The 21427-nt window shown below is 40.1% G+C and overlaps 1 protein-coding gene across 1 annotated transcript in view; it reads left to right on the forward strand.

Annotated features, from left to right (window-relative positions):
* ldlrad3 (low density lipoprotein receptor class A domain containing 3) overlaps positions 1–21427 on the forward strand; it is a 101733-nt gene that overhangs the window by 27585 nt on the left and 52721 nt on the right. The window contains exons 2-4 of the mRNA XM_061773581.1: positions 244–390; positions 14642–14767; positions 16797–16931. Coding sequence (XP_061629565.1) covers positions 244–390; positions 14642–14767; positions 16797–16931 — 408 coding nt within the window. The remainder of the gene's footprint in view (positions 1–243; positions 391–14641; positions 14768–16796; positions 16932–21427) is intronic.

Raw genomic sequence — 21427 nt, forward strand, 5'->3', positions numbered from 1 at the left:
TGGGAAACTATACTCCGCGCATAAATATGTGCCTTTTTTCTATGTGTTGTCTGTAATGTCTTCTGATGTAATGTCTTTTGTAAGATTATCCTTATTTTTTTACTAAATGGAGACGAATAACTATTTAATATTGACTGTGGGTTTGACAATCACATAAATGCAAATTAAATCCACCTTGCAGGTGAAATTCTTTCTGGAATGGTCTTCCATCTGATTCTCTTGTGTTTGCTTTTTTGTTTTCAGAGAGCCAGCTGCTTCCAGGGAATAACTTCACCACAGAGTGCAACATCCCTGGAAATTTCATGTGTGGAGATGGGAAGTGTGTCCCAGGAGGATGGCAATGTGATGGATTGCCCGATTGCTTTGACAAGAGTGACGAGAAAGGCTGCCGTAAGCCCACTTTATTTGATCATGTTTTTGTCAATACTGGCCCTCAAGAAAGGAATTGTTGCGATCATTTTTTATTATAACAAGTTTTGACCATGTAGTGGTAAAATGGTAACATAATTGTAAAAAAAAAAAGAACATTAGTAACAAATAAAAACAGTGTTTCGTAATGTGTGTTTCTCAAGTGGTGCAGTGGTTAGCAGCAAACAAAAAGATCATGGGTTTCGGGCTGTGACACTTTCTGTGTAGAGTATGAATGTTTTTACTGTTCTTGTGTTTTCTCCAGGTAGTCTGCATCTTCCCAAAGTCCAAAACATATGTTAGATTCGTGGATGACTTTGTTTGTGTGCTTTAGTCAGCACTGGAATCTGTTTTGGGTGTACCCCCCCTTTCTCTTTTTTGAAACTAGATGGAGGAAGTTTGTATTTTGTCATACTATAATTGGACAGCATGTTGAGTTTTTATGCTCTTCCTGCATCTGTTTTTGAATTTCACAAGGTAGTCCAGATTCCACCTACAGACCAAAAACCTGTACACTTAATGACTCTAAAATAGCCTGTGGACTGGGATATAGCTGAATTTGAGTGAGTGTCTCCTATGTGTCAGCTCCTCGTAATCTGCCTAGGATGTAGCTTGCTTTTTGACTAAAATCTCCTGGAATATGCTCCAGATGCCTCCAACCCTGTACATGCCAGGTGGTATAGATAATGTATGGATCCCTCCGCAAGGAACCACAGGAGCCAAATAAACCTCCCAAAGCCAAAGCCCACTACACAGATCAGATTACCAGTGTAGAGTGACTTATCAAGCTTACTGGCCGCATAAAATGGAATGCCAATAGATTGTTCTGCCTCACAAAGTATAATTTGTATCACCTGTCTTTACGTTTTATTTGTATCTTATCAACTGTAACCTGAGTCTTATCTTATCATGTTCTTTACAGCTGATTGTTTTCAGTTAGAAAGTCATGACCCTCTTGCAGAGATTTGTTTTGCGCAGCTCATTTAATTGAGGAAAAATACTTATTGTTTCCCATTCTGTCACTTTAAGTTTGCCTGCCTTGGCCTCGTCAGGATGTCCTCCTTCAGTTTTCCTCATGGTTCTCTTGTTCAAACCAACAGCCTCTTATAAATGTTCATTTTTTTTATATTCCCACATGGGATACAGGTCAAAGTTATCACGTGTCTTTGTTAAATAAAAGTTGCGTGTACATATGGAAAATTAAGGACGTCTAAATTTGTTCTAAAAGCTCTGTAACTGTTTATCCATCCATCCATTTTCCGTACTGCTTATCCTCACTAGGGTCGCGGGGGTGCTGAAGCCTAACCCAGTTGACTCTAGGCGAGAGGCAGGGTACACCTAGGACTGGTTAACAGCCAATCGGAGGGAACAAATAAACAAACAACCATTCACACTCACATTCACACCTATTAGCAATTTAGAGTTTTCAATTAACCTACCATACATGTTTTTGGGATGCGGGAAGAAACTGGAGTCCCCGGAGAAAACCCACATAGGAGAACATGCAAACTCCACACATATAAGAGGAAAGTAATGCACCTTGAGTTTGGAGTTGTGGATAATGAGTGGAATCTAACAAAACACGCATCTTACACTCTATATTTAATATTACTTACTAATGTGATTTATGCAAACTTAACACAATACAGTTTTCATCTTTACGAGTACTATAGTTTCTCATGTGTAACTGATCAGGTATATTATTGTAGATAATGCATTTCCACTACCTTTCACACCTAACATTAACATAGATGCATTCTGTGTCTGTAGTATTTGGGAACCTTCTATCAATACATTTTTGGGTATGTTTTAATTTTCCATCACTCTTGTTATTAATGGAATTTACTGAATGGTTTTGACAACAATCAAAATAATTGATTTAATTATATTTTACAGAATATATAATAGATAGATATAGTCTGTGCTTTAAAACGGGGAAAAAAAACTGTACACCTTAAATTTCATTTGAGAAATAGAGTTGTATTGTTTACTCATATACTGTTTTATTAATCGGAAATATGTTTGAGAACAATGTAAATAAGAATTCAAAGGGTGCACAAATAATAATAATAATATTCCAGGGTGTCTCAATCTATAGTACAGGTTTGCAGCACAAAACAAATGTTTACTTGTGATGGACTTTGCAACAGAGGCCATTGTGTGCAGGCAGAATGTATTAATGTACAACCCCAATTCCAATGAAGTTGGGATGTTGTGTTAAACATAAATACAAACAGAATACAATGATTTGCAAATCATGTTCAACCTATATTTAATTGAATACACTACAAAGACAAGATATTTAATGTTCAAACTGATCAACTTTATTGTTTTTAGCAAATAATCATTAACTTAGAAGTTTATGGCTGCAAGACATTCCAAAGAAGCTGGGACAGGGTCATGTTTACCACTGCGTTACATCACCTTTTCTTTCAATAAACGTTTGGGAACTCAGAATCAGAATCATCTTTATTTGCCAAGTATGTCCAAAAAACACACAAGGAATTTGTCTCCAGTAGTTGGAGCCGGACACTAATTGTTGAAGCTTTGTAGGTTGAATTCTTTCCCATTCTTGCTTGATGTACAGCTTCAGCTGTTCAACAATCCGGTGTCTCCGTTGTGGTATTTTAGGCTTCATAATGTGCCACACATTTTCAATGCGAGACAGTTCTGGACTGCAGGGAGGCCAGTCTAGTACCCGCACTCTTTTACTACGAAGCCACGCTGTTGTAACACGTGCAGAATGTGGTTTGGCATTGTCTTGCTGAAATAAGCAGGGGCGTCCACGAAAAAGACGTTGCTTGGATGGCAGCATATGTTTCTCCAAAACCTGTATGTACCTTTCAGCATTAATGGTGCCTTCACAGATGTTTAAGTTAACAATGCCATTGCCACTAACACAGCCCCATACCATCACGGACGCTGGCTTTTGAACGTTTCGTCCATAACAGTCCGGATGGTTCTTTTCCTCTTTGGCCTGGAGGACGTGACGTCCACAATTTCCAAAAACAATTTGAAATGTGGACTCGTCGGACAACAGAACACTTTTCCACTTTGCATACGTCCATCTTAGATGAGATCGGGCCCAGAGAAGCCGGCGGCGTTTCTGGGTGTTGTTGATAAATGGCATTTGCTTAGCATAGTAGAGTTTCAAGTTGCACTTACGGATGTAGCGCCGAACTGTATTTACTGGCATTGGTTTTCTGAAGTGTTCCTGAGCCCATGTGGTGATATCCTTTACACATTGATGTCGGTTGTTGATGCAGTGCCGCCTGAGGGATCGAAGGTTCCGGGCATTCAATGTTGGTTTTCGGCCTTGCCGCTTACATGCAGTGATTTCTCCAGATTCTCTGAACCTTTTGATGATATTATGGACCGTAAATAATGAAATCCCTAAATTCCTTGCAATTGTACGTTGAGGAACATTGTCCTTAAACTGTTTGACTATTTTCTCACACCCCATCTTTGCTTGTGAATTCAGAGAAGCTCCTTTTATACCCAATCATGGCACCCACCTGTTCCCAATTAGCCTGTTCACCTGTGGGATGTTCCAAACAGGTGTTTGATGAGCATTCCTCAACTTTCTTTTCTTTTTTGCCACCTGTCCCAGCTTTTTTGGAATGTGTTGCAACCATAAAAGTATGTTAATGATTATTTGCTAAAAAAAAAGTGTGAACATTAAATATCTTGTCTTTGTAGTGTATTCAATTAAATATAGGTTGAACATGATTTACAAATCATTGTATTCTGTTTTTATTTATGTTTAACACAACGTCCCAAGCGGCACCGTGGACGACTGATTAGAGCGTCAGCCTCACAGTTCTGAGGACCCGGGTTCAATCCCCGGCCCCGCCTGTGTGGAGTTTGCATGTTCTCCCCGTGCCTGCGTGGGTTTTCTCGGGGCACTCCGGTTTCCTCCCACATCCCAAAAACATGCATTAATTGGAGACTCTAAATTGCCCGTAGGTGTGCATGTGAGTGCGACTGGTTGTTTGTTTGTATGTGCCCTGCAATTGGCTGGCAACCAGTTCAGGGTGTACCCCGCCTCCTGCCCGATGACAGCTGGGATAGGTTCCAGCACGCCCGCGACCCTAGTGAGGAGAAGTGGCTCAGAAAATGGATGGATGGACAACGTCCCAACTTCATTGGAATTGGGGTTGTATCTCACAGGAGAGAAATCTGCCACTTGGCAGGTCAGACAAGACATGGGCCTATATTTGAGCACACAAAGCAAACTAATGCAAGATACAAGTATCCTGTTAATTTTTTTATATTTTTTGTTTGTTTCAATGAGCAGGCTTTGAGGGCTAATTATATGGGTGAAAAACATTTAAATAATGTCAGTGGCTGTTAGAGAGAGGTAACAGTTCTTAATACTTTTAATAATATATGGGAGTCGACACATACCTGCCACCATTTAAATTTTTAACTGCCCAAAAACAACAACACATACATTGGGCCTACAGAAACATGATTTGCTTTATTCACTGAAATGACTTCATGAAGAAGCTGTGTGCTGAACAGACTTATTAATTGTGTGTGCATGTGCATGTGCGTGTGCGACACCATAGGGATAGTGCTAATTTTGCCATATCCACTACCAAAACACAGCGAGGTGTTTTCTCGAGTTTGAAGTTGGCTGAAATAACCAAGTTTGGGCAGTCATAATTTAAAAGCTGTATGATAAAGCTGTTGTTTTTTGGAGTCTGTAAAATAAACACAGTTGCTGTTTTCCCCCCCCAAAATGAGTCATTTTGATTGGCTTGCGAAGGCTATGTGCACGGTCATGTGACTGCCTTGTGTTGACTGATTGGTGAATTGGTGACAAATGACATTAGTGATCCTGTTTGAATGGCGCAACGGGCACCTTTTGCGGAAGTCGAAGATGGAGTCTAAAATAGACGCGCACGCGCAAGAATGAATAAATAAAAGTAGCGAACGGCATGTCAATCGATGTAACGGAGTAAAAGTATCGATCCTTCTTCACATAAATACTCAAGTAAAAGTAAAAAGTACAGTGCATTTAAAGTACTCTGACAAGTACAGTTTATGGAAAATGTTACTTGAGTATATGTAATGGAGTAAATGTAGCACGTTACTACCCACCTCTGATGATGATCAAATCACTTGAAGTATATGAAGCCATTCACTGTCATGTGTGTGTGTGTGTTCCGGGTTTTGTCTTCCCCCCTGTTTCACACACACCTGCTCCTGTGAGCATCTTCACCACCTGTGCCTCGTTCACCCTAAATACCCCTTGTATTTAACCTCGTGTGTCATTCCCTCTCGTTGCCAGTTCGTTGTACGTTGTTCGTCGCGTTCCAGCATTCCTTGTTTCCACGTCACAGACTCAGTAAGACTTGACCCTGTTCCGATTATCGACCTTGCCTCCTTGCCTCATGTTTTTGGATACTGTTGCCTTTCTTGGATTGCCTGCCTGTGTACCGACCCATGCCCGTCTATTAAACCTCTCTTTTTGGAAACTGTCAATTTGTTTTGGAGTCGTGCATTTTTGGGTCCTATCCTCTGTTCCGTTCATGACATTCATATGCTGCCAAATGTCAAAGGCAAGAAGATAAAATAATATTGCTGCTGAGCATCATTTAGAACATCTGTTAGTATGAGATCAGCTCCTCTCCTCGCTCATTTTTACTGGTCTTATGTTGAGTATCTAATGCCAGAGTCAATGCTGTTTTTTGTTTGTTTGTTTGTTTGTTTTGGTGCCTGTTATCATCCAGCGTACTGTTAAAAGTATTTTGGACAGGTTAAGTCCAGAGACAATCAGTTTGTTTTATAACTAAACGTGTATGTATGCCTTAAACGGAAATGGTGAACCAGTAGACCTAAGAATTAATTACAAGAAATTGTTCCACATGAATTCCACAACATATCTCTAATTTACAACATTTTCTAAAAGAGGTCAAAAGGACCACAAACTCACAGTGTGCCAAATGACAGAGAGACACAAAATAGATTCTGACAGAGGAGTGAAGAAGTAAAGCTGACTGAGCCTACTGGGCCTCCGAGCCAGGATTAGCCTCTTTGCCCTTGTCTGGGTAGGGCATGAGCAGGCAAGAGGAGAGAAATGAAAATCATTGGCAGCTAGGGTGAATGGGCGGGACTCATAATGCAATGAGAAGAGATCAAAAGGTGACACAAATGTGGTCGGTTGAGACTGACATGAAAAAGGATTTACATTTCATAGAAATTGCTATTCTGAAATAGTGCGTCATCTTCTTAGACACTGATAATATTTCCATACAATTTGCGGACCCACATTGTTTATGTTTCACGCAGAAAGTTAAACTCAGCGGTGTTTCCATCCAAACTCAGCTGTGTTTCCATCCATAAACTGTACACATATTAAAGGACAACAGGAAACATATCACACGTTTCTATTTCTTTTTTTTATTTGAAAAATGTTTTTTTCCCCCCCATTACTTTAAAAGCAATCTTTTTTTTGCTCATGGATGAGACAGTGTCACATTTACTGAAATGCTGCATCTGAGATATGAAAGGCTGCTTGTTTGTAAATTATATCATGCACTATTCTGGATATTTAAAACCAGGTGCTTCTTCGCTGGCTGGTAATGATGTAATGATGCCAAGAGCTGGGCTATATCTTTTGCTGTTTATATTTAAAACAGTAAATCCAGCATTATATTAGCATACAAAGCAAAAAAGGCAAATTCTTCTTCTTTTCCTTTCGGCTTGTCCCGTTAGGGGTCGCCACAGCGCCTCTTCCTTTTCCATGTAAGCCTATCTCATGCATCCTCCTCTCTACCACCAACTGCCCTCATGTCTTCCCTCACGACATCCATCAACCTTCTCTTTGGTCTTCCTCTCGCTCTCTTGCCTGTCAGCTCCATCCTCATCACCCTTCTTCCAATACACTCACTCTCTCTCCTCTGGACATGTCCAAACCATCAAATTCTGCTCTCTCTAACGTTGTCTCCAAAATATCTAACCTTGGCTGTCCCTCTGATGAGCTAATTTCTAATTTCATCCAAACTGGTCACTCCGAGAGAGAACCTCAACATCTTCATTTCTGCCACCACCAACTCTGCTTCCTGTTGTCTCTTCAGTGCCACTGTCTCCAATCCGTACATCATGGCTGGCCTCACCGCTGTCTTGTAAACTTTGCCCTTCATCTGAGCAGAGACTCTTTTGTCACATAACACTCCTGACACCTTCCTCTACCCGTTCCAACCTGCTCGGACTCGTTTATTCGCTTCCTTACCACACCACCATTTCTCTGGACGGTTGACCCCAAGTATTTAAAGTCCTCCACCCTTGCTATCTCTTCTCCCTGTAGCCTCACTCTTCCCCCTCCACCCCTCTTATTCATGCACATGCATTCTGTTTTACTTCGGCTAATCTTCATTCCTCTCCTTTCCAGTGCATGCCTCCACCAGGTCATCGGGGATTCCAGTCTAACTTCATCTGTCTGTCATGGGTGTGTGTTCCGGTTTTTGTCTTCCCCCTGTTTCTGTGTCTTCACTCTGAGGCGACCGTTGTCGTCTCGTCGGAGGGGGAGGGGGTTTCAATATCTGGTGGACTGGGAGGGCTACGGGCCTGAGGAACGTTCATGGGTGCCGTCTGCGTTTATCGTGGATGACTCGCTCATTCGGGACTTCCACGTTGCACATCCAGGGGCTCCAGGGCCGTCTGGGGCCGGCCGTTAAGGGGGGGGTACTGTCATGGGTGTGTGTTCCGGTTTTTGTCTTCCCCCTGTTTCATACACACCTGCTCCTGAGAGCATCTTCACCACCTGTGCCTCGTTCACCCTAATTACCCCTTGCATTTAACCATGTGTCTCATTCTTTCTCGTCGCCAGTTCGTTGTACCTTGTCGTGTCGTTCCAGCATTCCTTGTTTCCACCTCAAAGACTCACAGTAAGACTAGACCCTGTTCCGATTATCGACCTTGCCTTTTTGCCTCACGTTTTTGGATACTGTTGCGTTTTTTGGATTGCCTGCCTGTGTACCGACCTCTGCCCGTATATTAAACCTCTCTTTTTGAAACTGTCCATTTGTTTTGGAGTCGTGCATTTTTGGGTCCTATCTTCTGTTCCGTTCAGACTATGACCCCAAGAACAACATCCCCACCATCAAGCATGGAGGTGGAAGCATTTATGCTGTGGCGGTGTTTCTCTGCAAAGGGGACAGTTCAACTTCACCACATCGGGGGATATATCGGGGAGCCTTGTATCGTGACATCCTGGGTGACAAGTTGACAACCTCCTTCTCTCAGCCAGAAAACTTAAAATGGGTCATGGATAGGGCTTCCAGCACATCGATGACCCAAAGCACACATAGCCAAGGAAATGAAAGAGTGGCTAAAGAAGCAGCACATTAAGGTGATGGAGTGGCCTAGCCAGTCTCCAGACCTAAATCCTATAAATAAATATGTGGAGGGAGCTGAAGCTTCAAGTTGCCAAGCCACAGCCTCGAAACCTTAAGGATTTGGAGAGGATCTGCTAAGAGAACTGGTCCAAAATTCCTCCCGAGGTGTGTGCAAAACCTGGTGATGAACTACAAAAAATGTCTGACCTCTGTACTTGCCAACAAGGGGTTCCCCACTAAGTACCAAGTCATATTTTGATAGGGGGTGAAATACTTGTTTCTCTCAGTGAATTGCAAAATAATTTGAATCATTTATTTTATATGATTTTCTAGATTTTCTTTTTATATTCTGTCTATCAAACGCGGCACGGTGGTCGACTGGTTAGAGCGTCAGCCTCACAGTTCTGAGGACCCGGGTTCAATCCCCGGCCCCGCCTGTGTGGAGTTTGCATGTTCTCCCCGTGCCTGCGTGGGTTTTCTCCGGGCACTCCGGTTTCCTCCCACATCCCAAAAACATGCATGAATTGGATTGCCCGTAGGCATGACTGTGAGTGCGAATGGTTGTTTGTTCCTATGTGCCCTGCGATTGGCTGGCAACCAGTTCAGGGTGTACCCTGCCTCCTACCCGATGACAGCTGGGATAGGCTCCAGCACGCCCGCGACCCTAGTGAGGAGAAGCGCCTCAGAAAACCTTACAAAATCAGTGAGGGGTCAAATAATTATTTCCTCCACTTTATATCGACATGATGAACTATTGTTATTTTTGTTTTTTGTGAAGTTTGATGTAAATCTGATGATTAGTTTGTTCTCGGCATGTCATGAATGAGCGAGACGTGTGATATCCTCCGAACATTCAGTTCTCATACGCTCGTACTCTGCCTCATAACTACATTTTCTACTATATCACGTGTAGTATGTGGAGGACAATTTCAGAAACTCTCTGTAAAAAAAGATCACTGCTATATTTATTGTCACTACAAATGTATATGCAATAACAGCAACAATGGTGCTTGATTCTGTTCTCTTCAGTAATGAGAATAACAGCCAGTAGTAAATTCATTCATTTTAAATTGATAAGTTCATTCAAATACATTTTTGTTTATGATATAATAGTATAAGTGAGAGGGGAAAAAAATAGTAGGAAAAGCACTGTTTGCCTGATGAAAATGTAATTTTGGCCTGCAATTGAATTGTCAGGAGCTATTACTAGCATGTCTTTCTCCCTGTACATTAATGAAAATCTATTGAATTATTACTGATATTTGGCTTGTGCACCTCATGGGTTGTAATCAGCGATGCTGGCTTTAACACCAGCAATGATGATTGCTCTTCTGAAGCCTAAATAGCTTTAACCCAGGACAGTTTGTTTTGTGCCTTTTCACTACGGCACATGGACACTTTACTTTGTAGTTATTCAAGGAACTGATATGGTTTGTATCTTTTAAACCTCGCGTCTGAAAGTATTCCTGATCTTCTTTCTAACACCCGGAGTCAGATAACCTTATTGATTGATTTTCCACCTTCACTAGCATTGAGTAAAGTCAGAGAAATTTTTGAAATCCAGTTTTACCTGACCTTCGTACACTTTTTTTTTTGTGTTAGTCTCTTCAGTCCCGCCGCAGCATGCCTCTCTCACCCCTGTATCAATCATGCATGCTCACCACGACCAAGCCTACCTGTGCTAAAAAAGTTATTCTTTTCTCTGGGGAGGTGTGGAAAGAAAGAGCAGAAGAAGGGCATGGAGGTATATATTGGGGAAGGGCAAAACAAAGTACGCAAATACGCTAGCAGATGCCACCTGACAGGAATTCTGAAGTATGTAGGAGGAGAAGGCACAGAAGAGCAGACAAAAAGTAGTGTTCTGGTTTATGTCAGCTTGAGTTGCTGCACTACCTTACCTGGATTTGAATTGTTTATTGGTAACTGTGAAAAGGAAAACTAATTATACCATCTCCAAATTTTGTTAACGGTGAGTTATTCATTCATTCATTCATTTTCCGTACCGCTTATCCTCACTAGGGTCGTGGGCACATATAAACAAACAACCATTCGCACTCACTTTCACACCTATGGGAAATTTAGAGTCTTCAATTAACCTTCCATGCATGTTTTTGGGATATGGAAGGAAACCGGAGTACCCAGAGAAAACCAACGCAGGCACGGGGAGAACATGCAAACTCCCCACAGGCGAGGCCGGATTCGAACCCGGGTCCTCAGAACTGTGAGGTAGATATGCTAACCAGTCGTCCACTGTGCCGCCCTGTGACCTATTATTATCCATCCATTTTCTGTACCGCTTATCCTCACTCGGGTCGCGGGTGTGCTGGGGCCTATTCCAGCTATCTTCGTGCGAGAGGCAGGGTACAGCCTGAACTGGTGGCCAGCCAATCGCAGGGCATATATAAACAAACAACCATTCGGGCACACATTCTTACATACGGGCAATTTAGAGTCTCAAATCAACCTACCATGCATGTTTTTGGGATGTGGGAGGAAACCGGAGAGCCCGGAGAAAACCCACGCAGACACGGGGAGAACATGCAAACTCCACACAGGCAGGGCCGGGATTTGAACCCCAGTCGGTCACCGTGCCGCCCTTACAAAATCAGTGAGGGATCAAATAATAAAAAGCGGTACAGAAAAGATGGATGATTTTGTAAGTCCATCCACTGACAAAGACATGAGCGGTCTGTAAATTTAGTCGTAGGTTTATGTTCACAGCAAGAGACAGTATTGTATTGTGTAATGTATTTGCATTTCATTGAGTTATATTTGATGCCCTAGCGACAATAAAGAATTCTGACTGCCACAAACTACTTTTCTCACATTATGAAAGTACTCCTAATCTAAAGTCGATGGCTGTATGAAAGACACCTATCTCAACTTGTTACCTGTCCACAGAATCAATCAATCAACCTCTTCATCATGGGCAAGACCAAAGAACTTTGTAAAGACATTAGGGATGAGATTTTAGACCTTGCACAGGGTTGGAATGGGCTACAAGGCCATTGGAAAGAGGCTACGTGAGAAGGAGACACCTGTTGGTGCAGTAATTAGAAAATGGAAGAAACATGGGATCAAGTAAATATTTCCTCCACTGTCTGTTCAAATCATATTTTTTTTTTTCTGTGTGGCATCTTGTATGCTTGTGTAGGTAATCTCTGGTTCTCCCTGAGTCCATAACTATCCATTTAAAAGTATGTTTGGTCAGTTGAAGATGGTATGTAAGGTTGGTTCTCTGTCTCTGCGAGTCAGCTCTGTGATTGACTGGTGATCTGTCAAGGGTGTGCTCTCCCGCTAAACCTAAATTAACTCAGATAGACTGTACAAGTGCAAGATCCACTATAAAACTATATCCTCCATTTGTGCATTCCACTGTAATCAGTCACATACTCTGCTTTCGATATTTTCATCTTGACTGTTTTGTTTCATGCTCATTTGTGCTGCACTGATAAACACTCAAACTAAGTTTGGAACTTGCCCAACACTCTGCTCTCTCATAGTGAAGAGGTTCTACAGAGAGACGAAAAAGTATATTTGGCACAGAGCTTTAAAATGTCAAATGATGAAACACGGGAATGAAAGAGAAGAAAACAGGATCGATATTCTGTCAATTGCTCTGTAAGCGTTTTCCAGCTTGTAAGGGTACTGAATGAAAGTGAAATAGGACACCTTCAAATGATTAACAAATGAATACTAATATGATTCTGTTTTTCCACATCTTCAACTGGAACTGCTTAGTGCTTTCTTTCATAATATTTGTTGTCTTGTTCTGAATTCCACTCACTTCATAGTATAGGTATTGCATCACGAATTCATCAAAGCGCTTAAGCCCCATCCTTTTGCTGTCTCTCCCACCCACAAATTTCCCTTCAAGCGCTTGCCCTTCATGCGACTTTTGAGTTAATTGGGAACACAAACACTGGGTCAGAAAAATCTTGCCAACAGCAGGTGTGGTAATGAGGATGTCGATGAGACAGGAAGTGAATAATAGTTTCTCACAGCAATCACAGAGCTGTCTTTACCGAGAAAATCATAGCCATGTATTCTGCAGAATGCAACATAATGTCTGTAGGGGAAAAGACAGAAGGAAAGTGGAAGAATACAATCCGAAAATTGCGTAAAACTTCGTATACAAGTACATTCTGTTTTTGTCCCTATTTTTTTTTCCATATACCTGAGAGCCATATGTCTTTCCTCCCTGGACTCCAGTGGACATGATACACCGTGCCTAATGAGCTTTGGGTGGTTATGGGTGTGCTGTCCAGGTAAACAAAGGCTTCCCAGAGTACATACAGACAGATTGGACTCAAGCGCAGCTCCGTCCCTTGTTCTGCGGATTACTTTTCATCTTGGCGACAAGCGCTCCCCTTGCTGTTGCTGTTCTAAACCTCCTGCTTTACCAAATATATTTCTGCTATTTGAAACAACAACACTGCCCAAACATTGTTATTTATTGAAAATATTGTGCCCTTGGCATTTGATATGTCTAGTTCAACATTCAAGGATTTTTATTTTCACTGCTCGATATAGTCAGTACTTACAAATAATTGAAATGCAGTTTCTGTAGCTCTCTAGTAACAACTATATAAGGAATGAAAAATAAAAATAGTTTTTCTGCTCAATTAGAGTTGAAGTGAGCATCCTGTCTCTCTCTGTCGGCAATAAAATACTACAAGTAGTGATCACTAAGTCGTATTTCTAATGTTAGTAATATTTGAAATTTTTTGAGTGTCAATTTTCCTATATTCAGGGTGATTGAAAAGTAACTCCTTATTTTTAAGTACTTATTACTGGCTTATTCTCACAGTCCAGTTTTTCGTGAAAAGTCTGCCTTGAAAAGCAATTTTCAATCACGTCCGACAGTTGTCCTCTCTTGCCAAAGTCACAGGTTTCATATAATGTAGGGGAATCCCACTCGAGTAGCTCTGAACCAATAAGAGGACCGAAAAATGCTGACATCACCCTGAGCATTCTAGGTGGCTCTGTTTATTGAATCTGAAATCTGATTGGTTCACCTTGGTTAAAAAATGAACCAGCCATTTCTATTGTATCTGTTTGGCATCGGCCAGTAATCGAAGCTTAAATCCGATTGAACATAAAAAATAAAAAAATATCCTGCAAACGACTGGCAGCTGAACAGCCAAAGCACATGCTATTAAATGAATGTGATATACTCACACATACACGTCCTCCGGATTAGAAAATGTTTTTGTTTTAATATTGAAACAATTAATTCACCATTTTAAAAGACTGATAACCCCGTTTGCAATGTACTCTACAAAACAAGTGTCATGGAAACCAGTGGCCATCTGTACTTACTAAAAAAAAATAAATAAATAAAATAAAAAAACCTGTTGTAGAAAAGATACAATGAATAATTGCCATATGATCATTAAAATTTGGGAAAGTCTTGGATATTATGTCTGAAACAAAGCACTGCAATATGGCAGTTACAGGTTTCCTCGGTAGTTCAAGATGCAAACTTGCTTTCTGCTTGCCCTTCTACTACTGTATGTTCTTATGAAATGATCATACATAATGAGCTTGCACGCATCTGTGGTCTAGCGAGCAGTTGTGGTCAGTTGCCTTATTGACGACCTCTTAACGTAATGGAACACTGGCACCATAGGTAAGCATCTGAACGGTGTTGAATCACTCATCAAAAACCATGCTTCAGACAAACAAAATTTATTATGTTCAAAACAGAGGTATGACTGTGTCATGTGGATCTTTGCTTTGCACCTACTGTAGGTTGTGGATGAGTCCAACCAAAATGCATATATTGTGATTGTTTTAATTTTTTTAATTTATTGATTTATTTAGTTTGTTTCCTCTGCTAGGAGACTAATGTGTGATTTTGTTTTCTCCCACCATTCACTCCTCAGCTAAAGTCAGGTCAAAGTGTGCACCTACATTCTTTGCCTGTGCCAATGGGATCCACTGCATCATTGGACGCTTCCAGTGTAATGGATATAGTGACTGTCCTGACGGGAGCGATGAGGAAAACTGCAGTAAGTCTCCCACAGCAAACACATCTAACAAGTGCCATGTATATGAGGCTAATGTTATTAGATTCCATGATAAGGCGGTAGCAATCACATTACAATATTTTGTACTACAAAAATATTATTATTTCATAGTTCGTATTCTACTTTAACAAATAAGATGTATTAAACATTTTTGTTATTTGGTATACTGGAGCTATTAGGTTTCTCACCGATAACTCATCCAAAAGGGTTAGCTCATCTGCTTCACATTCAAGAGGATGCAGGTTTGAATCTTGGCTTAACCATCTTTCCCAGTGGTTGGGTGTGTTTTAGTCAGGTTTCCTCCTTCATTCCAAAAATATGGATGTGTTCTAAATTTTGAATGATTGTCAATATGTGTCCTGTCAATGATTTGCAAGAAGTCCAGGATGTACTCAACGTTCCCACCCAAAAGGTGGGATAGGCTCCAGCTGACTGTGAACAGGTCAATTCAGTAATAATAATAAATAATGTTGGTAATTATTCCAGCTTTCTGGTGATTGCTATAAAATATGAAAACAATCATAGAAACTATGATAATTTGTTCTTAAAACATCATGTTTTATCTTTTTAAAAGCTATGTAAGTTTTCTATGCTTATTAACTATGTGCTGTATTTCCAAATTTTACATAAGACATATTTATGTAGATGTTTATTAATTACAAAAGAAAATCTTCATTTGAATTATGTTAGAATGTCTGTCTCATTAGTGGAAGGTTACCAGTTAAAACCAGGCTCCCCAAAAGCCACAGTATCCTTGAACAAGAAATGGAACCCCTAATTTTTCCTAATTAGCAGGGTGGCACCTTATATGGTAGTCACCAGCAACCGTTTGTGAAGGTGAGGGTGAAAGGCAGTCCAGCAAAGTGCTTCGGATCAAGGAATTTTGAGGCATTTATGTAATAATAATAGATTTATTTTACCTTACTTGAATCCAAATAACTTTAATCCTGAAACTGTGAACTCAATTATCTTTGCAAAATATATCGGGATAAGAATTAGTACTGACCAACAAAATTCAGGGATAGAGCAATGTCGTTACAGTTGTTGGTGATTTGAACTTCATAACACGAGAAATGTCCCTAACCACATTGCTTAACAGCCTCTTAGTAGAAAAAAAACAATGCACGTCTTTGAAGTCAATACCAGGTACCACTGAATGAAGAAAAAAAAATCCTTGTAAAAATGCTTTAATTCATTAGATTCAAAGTTCAAAAGTCAGAGAAAATAGCTAAATGACAGCTCTCCATCTGATTTTGCTCTCCTTTCTTAACACAGACATCACTGTATAATTATATCTCAGTTTTCAAAAGTGATAGCTACTGTACATACATATGACAGCTGGTCCACCAGAACAAATTCAGCTGTGTTGGTGAAAGCAAGTAAACCATTAATTAATTGCCCTTGAATTGCAGCACTAGGTGTTAGTTTTGCTCTTAAATATACAGAACAGCCATGTCTGCCCTCAGAACCAGAACTGGAAGGTCTGAAGGCTTTGCCTCCCATTATGTACTGTATATTCAGCCTATGTAATCCTTGAATGTAATGTTGTTTTAAGGCAGCATGAGCTATATAGATTAGGGTACAATGGTTCTAGTAACGAAAATTATATTTGAACCTATTTATACAGTACAGTGAGCCAAAGTAGAATAAATATGATCAATAACTTCTAGTTCTCATCAGCACTCGAAAAGCAACCTTCTGGACAAGGGGTCATTCAATAATTATTGCATCAATGTGTCAGGATTGCCACAGACAGTTAAAATAATTCAGCCTTGCAGCCACAAAAGTATGAAGTAGTTTTTGCGCAATGGCGAGTAACAGGATTTTTTTTATATACATATATATATATATGCTGTAGGTGAGCATACTGTCCTTGACATTTGTTACTTGTGTGAGTTGAATGATGTCCTGATGAAAGGTACTGTAAACCTGAGGCTCCTTAGCATGCTGTTAAAGGTCAGAGCAAAGCAGACAGGTTTTTGACAAATCTTATTCCTTCTCTTATTTACAGCAGGTAACCCCTTGGTGTGCTCTGAGGCCCGCTTCAAGTGTCGAAACGGCCGCTGTGTAGACCGCAGCTTTTTGTGTAATGGTCAGGACAACTGTCAGGATAACAGCGACGAGGAGCTCTGCCTGAGTACAGCAGGTAAGACGAGTTCGTTGATCAAAAGTTCATGTCACCATAAGTCTGAATAAAGCCTGCCTCATATTTAGAGGCTCAGCAACACACATTTCTTCTCTCTTTCTGTCCATTCAATGTTTCCCAAGATTTCCACTGAAAACTCTGGCTTTGTCTTCTCCGTGTAGTTTTCAAAGAGCAGCTTGTTGTACAAAAAGCAAAATTTTTTACCTTAAATGCCTCTAAGACATGTCTGACTAGCACCTGTAGCCACACGTTAAAGCAAATCCTGATTTATTAACTTTATTCAAAAACTGTAGCACCAGTATACACTTTACTGTATCAGTGGCTGCACGTTTTTTTTTTTTATTTATTATTATCAGGAATGTAATCAAATATATAGATGTATTAAAACAGATCTGCCCCAGTACTGAATAGATTCTTACTTGGCCCTTTTTACCCCAATTCTGTAAATAATTATGCAATCAGACAGGCAAACAAATAAACTGATGGCAGCAAAACCTGCCACTTTTCAAATTTAGCTGTTTAAATGTGCAGTGTCACAACTGGCTTCTTAGTTATACTGGTTAAATTTGGGGTTCTAATTGCAGTTAAATTGTTATCAAGCTTGAGTAAGCATCATGTGTTATTAAAGAAAATTGTAATAGTTAACAAAAAAATATGTATTTTGGGGGATTCTGTGGCACTTTAAGTACAGAATAGATAGACAATGCAAAATATTCAAGAGACAGTGATGGCTTGCAGATTCAATATTTCCATTTCCATAGCATCATACACTGAATTTAGCAACACTTACTGGCTCAGGATGTCAAATCTTGTTTTCAACATGACTTCAAAATAAAACTGTCCGACTGACTTCATACCAAACGCAATGTACAGTAAGCGGTTATGATTTCATTCCTCTTTTGAGGAGGATTATCATGAATGTATACCTGTATTTACACAAACCAGCCACACCATTGTGACATATTACCCAATAGAATGCTATCTAACACAAAAGCTGAAACAAATATGCTCCCTTTCAAAAGCCAATAATGGTCAGTTTTGATTGACACTGTCAGCGAGAACATTATTAAGTTTGTAAAGGCAGAATCTTTGATACAGCTCGAGCAATACTGTGTGTTGTGGCTGGTCGGTGTACATTCATATCACCAATGTCAGTGAGTTTGAAGCCTTCTTGTTTATGAAGTTTTATTCTGTGTCTGGTACAACTGGCAGCCTCACCTCACACAGTCAGCTGGTCTCTACGGCTTCTGTCAACACTTTCGGCACTCTTTGAATGTAAGTTGAGATGCTTCCTGCTAGCTGCCAAACCCTGACAATCCTTGCGTGTAGGTGTTTCAGTCCCACTGATGATTTTGTTTTTTCTGTCGAGAGAAAAGTCTTTAAGTAGAAAAAAATAGGGCAAAAAAAGGTATAACATAGATTGATGGGCTTTGATAGTAATGCTCTTGCACACATAACAGTCATTTATTTTCTGCTGAGATTGGGTAAAACGAGCATCTATTTGACCCAGTGCGACTGTAATCCTATGTTACATCCTGCCCAAATGTCTTAAATGTTTTGTATTCAGCAGAAGTCAAACCTATGTAGAGATTTTTATTTCTGATCTTGATTTTATGCTTTTTAGTAGTTCTTGTACCCCATTAAATTATCCATCCATCCATTTTCTGTACCGCTTATCTTCACAAGGGTCGCGGGCGTGCTGGAGCTTATCCCAGCAATCCATGGGCAAGAGGGGGGGTACACCCTGAACTGGTCGCCAGCCAATCGCAAGGCATATATAAACATACAACCATTAGCGCACACATTCACACCTATGGGCAATTTAGAGTCTTCAATCAACCTACCAATGAATGTTTTTGGGATGTGGGAGGAAACCGGAGTGCCCGCAGAAAAACCCACGCAGGGACGGGGAGAACATGCAAACTCCACACAGGTGAGGCCGGGATTTGAACCCCTGTCCTCAGAACTGTGAGACAGATGTGCTAACCAGTTGAACACCCTGCCGCCCCATTAAATTAGTACAACTGAAGACTGTGATATTTAAGCATCACTATACCTGATGATATTGATTGCCAGATATAGATATCGACTGATACAGGAAAATCTGTAATTTATCTCACACTTTGAAGAACTTTGGCAGCCTTGCCGTTTAGCAGATTGGGTTAGATTGTTGAGTTTCCACACACCTGCACTCTCTATTGCAGTACTGCTTAATTGAATGTTGAAAAGCTACGTATCACCGTAATCCACATCCCTGAAAATAATATGCTTAGACTGGTGTTGAGCTTTTTTTAAAAAAAAATTTATTTTTTTTACATTTTCATTTCAATGAGTTTTACTTTGAGATGTGTGAATTATTGCAGCGCTACAATTTGAATGGTGTATGTTGTCACTCACAACACACACGCTCACTCACACAACACACGCACGCACGCATGCACACACACACACACACACACACACACATAAACAAACACACGCACGTGCACTGCTTCCCTTTATAATGAGCACAGACCTGCAGGTGACAGATAAGGCATACAATATCCGCCATAAGCTACCTGAGCACTGCGTTTCCCTCCACACTTCCCCTCCTCTACGTTTACCTCGGTCCATGTGCTTCTCCACGCTACTAATGATTGCTTCCTTCCCTGTGTCCACATTTAGCTTCTATAAATGGACATTATAGCCAGAGATCAGCCTTTCGTGACTCTTAGGAGACTTGATTACATCAGGGCTATAATTGTTTGAGGTGACAATTAGATATCTGCAGTATTCTTTTATGCCTTTAGTATTTAGATTTTTTTTTATTAGAGTGGCCTTAAACATGTAGATACAGACAGTCTGATACTCAGATACTCTTTCTGTTTATTGTTTGTTTAATATGTAATTGAATTTTGCAATGACAGAGAGATACAAGTGCAGCGCTGTGTGCAATTGTCCAAAAATGCAGTATTGCAATCACAGAAGAGGACAATAGAGAGAGTGGGATCAAGTGCCTTTAACAGAGATGAGAAATGGAAAATGCTCCTCATGAACATCACAGAAAGGGCATCACATGTAGTGATGGATAGCAATGCAGAAGGATAGAGGTCAGTAAAATGCCAAACAGGCAGAAAAAGGTGTGGATTGTGCAATAACTCGAGAGGATCAAGACAGCATCTATCTCAAGTCAAACCCTGAGGCTGAGCATTGGAAATCTGGAAACAGAAATGAAACATGAAACTCGTTTTGCAATATTCTCTTTGCTTTGCCCATCTTCTTATAGACTTCATAATCAAAACTGAATGCTTACTTCTGCAAGGGATTGTTGTTTAATCAGAGCTGCTGGGCAGACGGGATCCTTGCTGTGATGAGAGGAACATTTGCACGATAGACACTCACAATGCTGGGTCCTGCATATTTAATGCAATAAAATCCCCTAAAATCCTCACATCAGAGTCTCAATTTACACATAGAATAAGTAAAAAAAGCATGTCAAATTGTGTGCTGACTTGTGTGGGGATTGCAATAGCGATGAAATTTCACAAAGTCACTTCATGGAGGCTTCATCTTGGCTTGCTTTTAAAGTGTCATTATTGTGAGAGACAAACAGCAGAAGTAGAATGACTAGTGTGAGCAAAGATCAGCGAGCACAAGGTTTAACATTTGACAAAGTCCCAACCGCCTATTTTCAATCAGAAAATATTGTTTTGCATGGGCATAAGAATCAAGCATTTTGCAAGTAACAGTCTTCATTAGGTTCAAGTGACAAAATAACGATTTACCGATATATCCATGTCAGCTCAAACAACAGAAATTAACATTAAAAAAATAATTTAAAAAAACACAATTAAGTAGGATCTCAACATGGTACATTCGAAGAGTGTTGATCATCAAATTAGGAAAGTAGTTGCCAATGGCATTGGTGGCCAATGGAGTAGTGTGGACATTACACTCATTTAAATCAAGAGGAGAAAGAAGCGGGAGCACAGGCAAACTTTAGTGTTTAATACTGTATTTGTATTATTTATTTACTACTGTTTACTTCTGTGTTGTCACTGCCTGGTGTTCATGCTTTTGTAGTTATTTATCAGCAATTTGAGAGCGTGCACATGTCATGTTTTATGTTTTCTATGAATGTAAGCAGTCATATATTATAGGTTTCAATTGAAATGTACATGTAAATAGGATATAGGTATTGAATTGTAATTGTCATTTGTCATTTTCATATAATCTGATCAATAATTTTTATGCTGCCTTGGTTTTATAAGGGTAAATGTCTCCCATGCTGAAACAGCCATGCTTAGTCCTATTTTCACAAAGTTATTGATGATTTTAAATTTTAGGCATTCATAGTAAAGGCAATCCTTATTGACAGAGCAAATGGTGGTAGCCCATGAAATACACTTCTTTTTATAACAGTAAAAACAAACAGCTGCATAAAATTATGAGTTGCATGATTTACGTGTTCCCCTTCAAACTCTGAAAACACAAGTGCATAAATGAGCCTAACTACT

Source organism: Phyllopteryx taeniolatus, chromosome 5 (genome assembly GCF_024500385.1).
Source record: "Phyllopteryx taeniolatus isolate TA_2022b chromosome 5, UOR_Ptae_1.2, whole genome shotgun sequence".
Lineage (NCBI taxonomy): Eukaryota > Metazoa > Chordata > Actinopteri > Syngnathiformes > Syngnathidae > Phyllopteryx > Phyllopteryx taeniolatus.